At 43.9% G+C, this 10,820-nt stretch overlaps 1 protein-coding gene across 1 annotated transcript; it reads right to left on the reverse strand.

Moving 5' to 3' along the window:
• Window positions 1-4,392: 4,392 nt before the first annotated feature.
• Window positions 4,393-9,834, reverse strand: LOC143887676 (uncharacterized). Its single transcript, XM_077391804.1, has 2 exons — window positions 9,631-9,834; window positions 4,393-5,646 (listed from the first exon to the last, which is right to left on the reverse strand). The coding sequence occupies exon 2, from the start codon at window positions 5,573-5,575 to the stop codon at window positions 4,472-4,474; it is 1,104 nt and encodes a 367-aa protein (XP_077247919.1). The 5' UTR covers window positions 5,576-5,646; window positions 9,631-9,834; the 3' UTR covers window positions 4,393-4,471.
• Window positions 9,835-10,820: the final 986 nt, after the last annotated feature.

Genomic DNA, 10,820 nt, shown 5'->3' on the forward strand with positions numbered 1-10,820 from the left:
TAATCTTCTGAGGATCTACCTCTATACCCCTTTGACTCACCATAAATCCAAGCAACTTACCGGAGGTAACCCCGAACACACACTTGCTAGGATTCAGGCGAAGCTGGTATTTGAGAATTCTTTCAAAGAACTTCTTAAGGTTCGGGATATGATCTTTCCTTTCCTTGGCTTTTACAATCATATCATCGACATAAACTTCGACTTCTCTATGTATCATGTCATGGAGCAAGGCTGTAGCTGCTCTTTGGTATGTCGCACCGGCATTCTTAAGACCAAATGGCATTACCCGATAGCAATATGTCCCCCATTGTGTAATGAACGAGGTCTTAGCCATGTCCTCGGGTGCCATCTTAATTTGATTGTAGCCCGTGAAACCATCCATAAAAGATAGTAATTCATGCCCGGCCGTATTGTCCACCAAGATATCGATATGTGGTAGAGGGAAATCATCTTTTGGACTTGCCTTGTTCAAATCCCTGAAATCTACACACATTCTCACCTTTCCATCTTTCTTCGGTACAGGTACTATATTTGCGAGCCATTCTGGATATTCCACCACTTGCAGAAATCCAGCATTCAACTGCTTAGTAACCTCTTCTTCTACTTTCAGGACCCACTCAGGCTTCATTCTCCTTAGCTTCTGCTTTTTAGGTTTAATCCCAGGCAATAAAGGTAGCTTGTGCTGAACAATGTCTTCGCTCAACCCGGGCATATCTTTGTAGGACCAGGCAAAAACTTCTTTATATTCCTTAAGTAGGTTTATTAATTCATCGCGCTCTTCAGAGGATAGAGTATTTCCAATTCGTATTTCCTGTATTAAATCTTCTGTTCCGATGTTTATAATTTCGATTTCATCTTTAAGAGGCTGGGCTCGGCGCTCCTCCTCTTGTTTGAGCATATGCTGCAATTCAAGGGGAGTTTCGTCGATCCCCCCTTCCTCATCTGAGGAGGGAGTGTTATCATTATTATTAAAGTCAGAAGCAAACACAGAGACATACTGAGAATCAGATTTCATTGAATTGAAAGAAGTTACATCATTATCATTGGACTCATCCTGAACAGGTTCAGGATTCACATAGTAAATAAACTCAGAAAATGACTCGCCTGGACTAGGCACTGACACTGATTCACTCGACTTGACTAGACTTGACTTAGCAATAAAATAAGATGGAAAAACATCAGAACTCCAGTTTGAAAGATTTTCTGTTGCAGGTGCAATCTGACTCTGAGGTTCAGTAAAGGTATCATTACTCTGAATAACTGCCACTAGCATATCTTCACAATCTGTCTCTTCTTGTTCTTCAGAATAGTAATCAACATCAGGCACATTTTCTTCAAACAAAGATTCCAGCACATCTGGCTCAAGGTAGACTAACCAGTCCTCAACAGTTTTCTCAACATAATATATCGGCGGTTCTGTTTCTGGGAGAGCAAGGCCACTGAATATTTCAAAACCGGGTATCATGATCCCTGTCACTGAGTCATACCATGGTTCAGAAAACCCATAGTATGGAAACGTCTCACCTTCTTTGATAAAATGACCATTCATTGATAAGGGATATGGAGCCATTAGGAGTACCCTTCCGGTGCGGCGGATTTCTTCCTTCAATTTCAACAATTTTTCCATGGCTTCCTCCTCCTCTTCAGTAGGTACATATCCAAGACCGAAAATTCCATGGTTTGCTTTGATTGGGCGCCAGTGAGATGCCTTGCTTGGATCACGGCCCAAATTCATACCAGGGAAGTAGTTCATTTTTCTCATCATCTTGGCCACCACAGAACTGATGGCGAACGGCAAACACAACTCCTCCCGAGAGGCATCCTTGTAAGAGATAACAACAACCTCGAATGCGAAACCATTCAAGTTGTAGTCATCTGCTTTTGCAACTGGAAGGATTAAAGTTTCTCCTGTTATTTGCCCTATTTCTGGCTCTTCATCACCTCTGACAGTGAACAACTTCCCATCTTTAATGAACTTCAATTTTTGGTGAAGGGTTGAAGCGACAGCACCTTCCTTATGTAACCAGGGACGTCCTAGAAGCATATTGAACGAGGCTTTGATATCAATAACTTGAAACTCAACCTCAAATTCTTGACCGCCCATAACGATCTTGGTGGTGAGGACTCCGACCACATTTCTTCGGGTATTGTCATATGCGAGGATACCAAGGGTTGATTCGGCAAAATCAGTGGGACCGAAACCCAAGGTAATGGCAGTTCTTAATGGACACACATTCAACGCGGATCCGTTATCTACCAACACAGATGGTACTTTCTTGCCTCCACAAACAATAGTGACATGAAGAGCTCTAGCATGATTCCGACCTTGAGGAGGCAGCTCTTGATCTGAGAAACTAATGGCCCTGGTGGCCTGGGTTAGAGCAACAACTTCAGCCAGTTGCTCCGGAGATATCTCTGAGGATACCTGTGTTGTATTCAATTCTTTTAACACAGCCTCTCTGTGTTTCTTTGATGCTATCAATAATCCCCATACAGATATAACAGCCTGAGTTTTCTTTAACTGCTGCACAACTTCATCATCTGGATCTTTCACATATTGCGGCTCCTCTCCTCGAGCCAATGCCCCTGGATTTTCGACTCTCAATTCAACAGGTTTGAAAATTCTTCCGCCCCTTGTCACATGTCTGACTTCATCCAATTCAGGCTCATCATAAGTGATAATTTGAGGGACTTGTGGCTCATAGGTGATTACCAAGGGAGGTACAGACTCTCTTAGGTGTGATTCATCACAGAATATGATTTGGGGTTCAGAGATGGGTTCTAAGGCACATATGAGGGTAAGAGGGTCAAACTCAGGATCTCCTATGGTTATGGCATTAACGGCAGCAGGAGGATTTGCATGACCAGGTAATGGGTTTTGGGTGACATTGGGTCTTGGCTGGAATGCAATGACTTTCTCATCAATGAGTTTCTGGATTCTAAATTTCAAGGCAATGCAGTTGTCAGTAAGATGACCAGGACCTCTGTGGTACTCACAGTGTAGGTCAGCTCGCCAACTTGCAGGTAGAGGATTGGGGGGAGGCCGGATGGCAGGTAAGGTTATGCGACCTGAAGCAAGACACTGCTTAAGCACCTCTGAAGATGGAATGGGAAGAGGGGTAAATTCTACCCGGGTTTGTTGCCGAGGTGCGGTTGCGGTTTGAGCATAGTCCATTACTAAAGGTTCTTGGGACCTAGAGGATTGAGCATTGGAACGGGAAATACTATTGACTTGGGCTGGAGGGGACTTTTTGAAATCTCTGGGGTTTGGGTTGCTACGGTTGAATACACCTTGAGCCATAGCCTCCTCTATCTGGGTGCCAGCCACGATGAAGTGTTTGAAGTCTGGATAGTATTGCAAAGACATGTGATACTGGAGCTGGGGGGAAATATTTTTCATGATTATCTGGACTTGTTCTTCCTCAGACGGGCGCTCCATCATCTGAGCTGCTATTCTCCTCCATCTTTTCACAAAAATCAAAAAGGATTCCCTCAAGTCTTGCTTTGTTCTCTCTAAATCCTTTCTGGTGATTTCTGTCCCATCATCATATTTGAATTGCCTGATGAACTGCTCGCCGATATCCTTCCATGTCCTGTAACGAGTCTTGTCCAAGACCATGAACCATCTCCTCGCAACCTTGGTTAGGGAAACTGGGAACAATTGAGCCATTTGCTCAGAAGATAACCCTTGAGGCTGACACATGATGGTGAACATTTGCAAATGTGTGATTGGACAACCCACACCATCATATTTGTCGAAATCGGGCATTTGAAAATTGGCAGGAAGGCGAATTTCGGGAAATAAAGTAAGATCACTGGGATTGAAACCACCCTGGTCTTGAAACTGAATGTCTTGAACTTTCCTGGTAAGAGTCTCTAATTTCTCCATAACAGACTTATCAACCATGGACTGAGAAGGCCTATTGTGATTCTCGCTGTACTGCTCTTTTTCTAAGTCTTCTTCGACTTTATCAGGGATATTGATGAACACTGTTTGGGCAGGTGCTACTGGAGTAGCTGCTTGGCGCATAGGCCCTTTATCCTTGGACAACGACGGTCCCAACTTTTCAGAAAGCTGAGCCTTGATAACTCGGTTTTCTTCTTTGAGTTCTTGAAGCTGTTGGAGAATCAAGGTAAGAGTATCGGTAATAGCAGCGGGTGGAAGACCATCTTGGTTGTCTGCCATTGGTGAGGATGAGGACGGGAAAGAAGGAGATGCTGGGGTTCTTAGAGAAGGTGGCGGAGAAACAGATTTCCTCTCTAACCGCGAAGAGACCCGAACCCAAGGAGTATTAGGGTTAGCTATGATGTTTATTGCCCTGTAATATCCGAAAGACATATTTTAAAATCAGAGAGAAGAATAGACGATGATGCACACATAGACAAAGATAATGAAAGAGAAGGATGGACTTTATTGATCAATCATTAAAATTTGAGTACATGGTTCAATCTTTCAAAGATAAACATGGAACTAAGCATTCTTTTTAGACTTCTTCTTCGGACGACAATCTTCCTCAACTGACTCCTTTAAAGGTTTGATGATTCTTGCATCCCAAGCAGATGAAACAGCTTTGACAATCTTGGGCTTGAGACCCTCAGGCGGATAGAAATGATGAAGGGGAGGCACAATGGATTGCTCCCTTCCATACTGACGCTGAATCCTGGCAGGAACATAAAAGGAAGTCTTTTTGAAACCAAGAAGGCGAACGTAGTTAGCTTCTCCGGTGTTGAAGACAGCTTCTTGGATTCCGGGAATTTGCCAATAAATCTGATCTTCTTGGCGAGAATTTAACCATTCAACCCAATCGCTTTTATGATCGAAAGAAACATCATGACGCCATTCACTGAAGGTGTATAACGTATGATCAAAATGGACAGGAGCTGCAATTTTTAGCTTGTGGCATAACCACACTTGAAGTAATGCAGGACATCCTGAGAAAGACCCAACGAAAGAGCGAATATAAGAGCTTGGACCTGAACTGGCACGAAGGTGAGCCATATCATCCAATCCATTGAAAGTTTCTGCAAGCATAGTAGGAATTGGATTGGCGCCACGATCCATTTGATCAACGAGGTCCAGAAGAACAGCTGACGCAAAGCGAGAAGGCTGGACAGTGAGGAACCTAGCAAAGGAGCAGAATCTCAAAGCGCGCCGTCGAGCTTTTTGAATATCAACAGCACCAATGTATCCAACAGGAGGGTAAATGTCAATCAGTCGCTGCATGGACACTTCTTGGCCTTTCATGAAAGAGTTCATGGATTCATCTGGATTATCCATCAAGCAAAGGAACAAAGGACGATAATCTGGAACACAGGATGGCTTCACTAGAGGGCCATCCACAGGATATTCCAATAAGGCACACCATTCTTCAAAGGTGGGACACATTTCTTGGTTGCCAAAACGGAAGACATGATGATCGGGATCCCAACACTCTGATGCGGCATAGAGTAATCCCCAATCGAGCTTGATGGTTGCCACGTAGCCGAAGAGATTTTTCTCTTGTTCACTTATGGCGTAGATATGGGATTCTCTTAATGTACCACGGATCCAATCAAGAATTGTACGAGTAGACATAGTGCCCGTAAGCCAAGAGAAGGGATATAAGAATGATCAGGATTACATGAACACGAGATTGGGATAAGTTCCTGCCAGTACAAGGAAAGTATGAATACATGATCGAATCACACGATAGAAGAATGAAAGGCATACGATCGAAAGATTAGATGAGATAGCATAAGATTGCTTTCAACGGATAGATCAAGAATGACTAATCCTATGAGATCTTTGGAAATGATAGGATTTATATCCTAACCCCTAAAGGAAATTTTTTTTTTAATCTCGCACATTTTAACAGTGTGACCTGAAGGCATCAACCCTAATCCTAATCAAGCGGAGTGGAGAGAGGATCTCGACTCATGACTTTGTTCGTGTACCTAGGACCGATCGTAGCCATTGGAAGATGGTCTACGGCCTAATCTAGACACAAATAGGCAGGATATCCTAAACTAGGCTCACACACGTGATGCACATGTGTTCGTATACTACATGCATGTGTGGGTTAATCTAGGGGTAAGGCCAAGAGTTCCCTTAGCGCGAATCCCTGTTCGATATACTGTACCAGTGTCCGGCGTATCAGTACGTGAACAAGAGATCCGTTTACGTACCATAATGGTACTAGGCTAAGGGTGGAATGCTTCTCTAGCACAGAGGCACCAGGTGATGAAATCCCAGTCAACCATGCTAGATAACACTCCGGGTTCCTAAAATAGGACGTGTGTGCACGTGAGATGCAGAGTTTAGATGCAAGTAATGTAAGTGTGTGCAATATGTTTGCGCAATCTATGATGCCTTCAGGTTTTGTTAGATTAAGTTTGAGTAAAGTGTGATGAGAAAATAAAACAAGACAAACTAATCTAACAAGTATAGAGTTTTTATGAGCCAATTAAATTAAATTCAAATGAATTATCTTTTGAAATTTTAATGAAGTTAGGTGGTCCCCAGCAGAGTCGCCAAACTGTGGTACCCGAATCCCGCGAGAGGGGTGGGGCGCGAGCCGCCGCGCTCTCTCTCTTGGTCTCCTGTATCCACGCGATTGGCGTGTGCATTTAATTATTGATTTGAATTCGTCTTTCATGTGAACTTGGGATCACTAAGGCAATCCGAATTCCACACGAAAGAGACTGACAGAGTCGCCACCTAGATGTGGGATCTAGGACCCGAAATTAACCAGAAATCTAGACTCGCTACCTGGTTACGAGAATGGAAGGTATGGGGAGTTATCCGCCACATGCACCATTCCTGCCCGATAATCGGTCTTCGATTCCAAAAGCTAACTCTTTTAAATTTATTTTAAATGGCTCATTCAACTCTATGTTAATGTGCGAACTAAGTGACATGCATCCTATGATCTAATTTCAATGTGAATCCTAGATGTGTATCTTGATTTATTAATTTGTCTGGATTCATTCTAAGTGAAAGTTCTCCTAGAATTCTAATTTCATGGAAAGCCCTAAATGATTTGATTAAGCATTTACAAGAAAATTAATATCCAAAACACCACAATTTGTTGTGGTGCCGACTCGCGGGTGGTATGCCGTCAGACATCCAAGCTGCCTACGTACCCAAGCCTCACTGGGATCAGAGTCGACGTAGTTCGGTGCACCTAAGCTAAGTTACATATGCCTAACTCAACTAAGACACCGACCTAGACGGGATTGACTGTTTCAACAGTTTTAGGAGAAGTTATTTAATTCAAGTTGAGGATTTTATTATCTTAGGATTTCATCTAAGATGCTATATGATTCTCATCTAAATGCAAATGGTCCCTTAGACTAATGCAGGTTTGCCTTACATCCTAGTTTACTAGGCTTGTCCTAGGGAAAGATTGGGTGACTAGTGTAACTAGACCTATGGCACGGTTGCTATACATAGCAAGCGTCCGTGATGAGGCTGGACTCCTAACTCTAGGACTCTCTAAAACTTAGGACACGACACGACACCGGTGTTCCTAAATTGGGCTCTAAGGGTCCTTACGACGGAAACCGTGATCCAACGGTTCCGAAAGACACAAGACAAATCGATTTAAATTCTCGAGGTTAGTGAAAAAAAAGATGGAAGAGATGATGAAATAGTGTGAGGGAATGAGAAAGATAGAGAAAGGTGCGACTGAACTTGGGAGTGCCAAATTGCCTACGTACCCCGCGATGGGGATCAAGCCACACGTAGTTCCGCTGGGGAGGTTGCTTGGATTTTGGAAAACAGGATTGGTATTTGGATCAGGAATCGGGTTTGTATTTGAGCATTGGACTTGAGATTCAGAAACATTGATTTAGCAATGGGATTTTGGAATTGGGAATTTGCATCAAAGAATTGAGCATATAGGAATCATCAAGGGTTTGAATTTTGGGAATTCAAAATGGGCGGGCTTATGAGATTCGGTCAAATGGATTCAGACATGCGACTCAGATTGTGTTGGGATATGACTTGGTTAGGCAAAAGGGAGGAAGTTCTATTAGGTGTAAAAGGGCATTAGTAGAATAGGGGAATGACTCGGTTGTGACATGGAAGGCCGCAACTTGGTCGAATGCGACTCGGTTGCATTGGGATGGGTTGATTAAGGAATTGGATTGAGTCAACTAAGGGGAGAGTCCAATCGGTTAAAGAGGTTGAGCATACTCGACTAGAGAGTTGGGTCAACTCGACTAGGGAGGTTGGCTAGAGTTGACTCAGTTGAGCTGGGTTGGGATCCCACTTGGATGGATTGTATTGGGGCGATTTGACTTAAGCTGCAGGTGGCCTGGCTGGGTTAGATTTAATGTAACCAGATTTATGGATAAATGGTGTGCCTCAGTGAGTGGACAAAGGTATGGCTTGGGTTGATGTGACTCGGTTGAGTTGTGCTAGGGTCAGGTTAGGTGGGGTTAATGGTTGAGTTGGATTGGATTGGGTTAATGGTCAAGGTCAAGTGTGGGTTGACTTGGCTTAGACTGGATTGGAACTGGTTGAGCGTGGATTGGGGTGCGGCTTGAGGTTTGGGTGGTTGGAGTATCTTAGGAACCAATAGGGCAAAGCGGCTCTTAAGGGGAATGAATTAATTGGGCCGAATGGGCCCGATGGCCGGGTTAACTGGGTTGGCCGGGTCTATTGTAGGGGTGTATGAGGGTACTGTTGGGTGGATGAATGAAAGGCATGTGGTGTATGATGTGTGGCTATGGTTATAGGGTTTAAGGCTTATGGGTATGGGTTTAGGTGTGGTTAATGGTTAGGTTGGATTGGGTTAATGGTTAGGGTCAAGTGAGTCGGGTCTAAGTTAGGAGCAAACCCGAGACTAGCCATGGTCTAACTAGGAGGAAGCAGGGTACAAACCAGGGTGCGGACCAGGGTGCACCAGGGTGCGAACCAGCAGGGAACCAGGGTGCGAACCAGCAGGGGAACCAGGGTGCAACCAGCAGGGAACCTGGGTGCAACCAGCAGCGAACCTGGGTGCAACCAGGGTCTAACCAGAGTGCGAACCAGCAGGGAACCAGGGTGCGAACCAGCAGGGGAACCAGGGTGCAACCAGCAGGGTACAAACCAGGGTGCGGACCAGGGTGCACCAGGGTGCGAACCAGCAGGGAACCAGGGTGCAACCCGCAGGGGAACCATGGTGCAACCAGCAGGGAACCTGGGTGCAACCAGCAGCGAACCTGGGTGCAACCAGCAGCGAACCTGGGTGCAACCAGGGTCTAACCAGAGTGCGAACCAGCAGGGAACCAGGGTGTGAACCAGTATCGAACCTAGGTGCAAACAGCAACGAACCTGGGTGCAACCAGGGTCTAACCAGAGTGCGAACCAGCAGGGAACCAGGGTGCGAACCAGTATCGAACCTGGGTGCAACCAGCAACGAACCTGGGTGCAACCAGGGTCTAACCAGAGGCTAACCAGGGGGAACCAGGGTGTGAACCATTAGGGAAAAATAAAAATGAAGATAAGATGGGTTAAGAGAAGAGGGAAACATGTATAACTTCAAAGTCTACCATCAAGAAGAATGAGTAAAGATTGATCCTAGATGCTTCCTAACATGGTTTTTCTTTTAAAGTAAAAGATATGCATGAAAATAGACCCTACATAGAATTGAAATAAATGCCTACCTCTTTGAAAACCCACTTTGTGTTTGATTTTTCTTTGATCTTAATTCCTTGAAGATGATTCCTTGCTTGATAATGACTGCTTTTGATATATATCACCCAACGTATCACCCGATCCGGCAAGGATGGCCGAACCCTTGAAGAGATGAGGGAGAGGGATGAATTTTCTAAGAGAGGGATTCTTTTTCTTCTTTTTTCTTGGATGGTGGGATGAGAGGGTATTTATAGGAGAATGGGATAGGAGGTTAGGTGAGGTTAGGTGAGGTTAGGTAAGGTTAGGTGAGGTTAGGTAAGGTTAGGTGAGGTTAGGTGAGGTTAGGTGAGGTTTGGGTGGTTAGGATGAGAGGAGAGGTTAGGTGAGGTTAGGTGAGGTTTGGATGGTTAGGATGAGAGGAGAGGTTAGGTGGTTTTGGATGGTGAGACCCAGGTCAAGATCTGTCATTGATCTAACGATTTACGGAAATCGGGTCTCGGAATGGAATCAGGGTCCGGGCTATGAAGTGACCCTAGCTTATTTTGTCCCGATTGATGATCCGTAAAGTCAGATCAAGATATTAATGACCTAAAACATATAAATCAATGATAGAGGGGGTTCTCACATGGATTTAACACACTAAATTCACTAATCAGGGTATTTTTCAATTTTTCGGATCTAATCATCTCACCAGGTACATCTCTTTATCATTTTGTTTTTTTCAAAAAATTTGAGGATGGATCAATATATTAGGTTATTGTTGGTTAAAGTAAAGCAAAATGTGGGTGTCTACAATGAGTTTTATACTAAACAATACACTAAATATTATTTTTCTGTAGAAACAGTTTTAGTGAATTTCTCTAAGGCTTGTAATTCTGAAAGGGTGTTTTGGGTTTGATTCCGCTTGTGCGAAGCGTCGTCAAACATGTATAAGTCATTCCTACAAAGCTTCATTTTTTCTTGAAGGCAATTTGCGGATCCCTGTTGCACACTACTGGTGGGGGCGAATATAGTCTTAAGGAAAGCGATTACGCGCCATGAAGCATAACCACTTATAGATCTTAAATCTTCATCAGCCACATATTCAACCAACCATCTTAAGACAATATTCCTCATGGAGATCTTCAAGGCATTCTTTCAAGAAGACAAATTGAAAATAATGGTATGAATCACCTTCATTGGACTTGATTACATAAGGTATGCTTTTCGGATTATAAAT

Source organism: Tasmannia lanceolata, unplaced genomic scaffold (genome assembly GCF_043159265.1).
Source record: "Tasmannia lanceolata isolate RefF3 unplaced genomic scaffold, GAP_Taslan_0.1 ptg000012l, whole genome shotgun sequence".
Lineage (NCBI taxonomy): Eukaryota > Viridiplantae > Streptophyta > Magnoliopsida > Canellales > Winteraceae > Tasmannia > Tasmannia lanceolata.

Excerpts from the sequence above, each read along its gene's own strand:
- LOC143887676 (XM_077391804.1), bottom strand. The coding sequence starts at position 5,575 with ATGTCTACTCGTACAATTCTTGATTGGATCCGTGGTACATTAAGAGAA.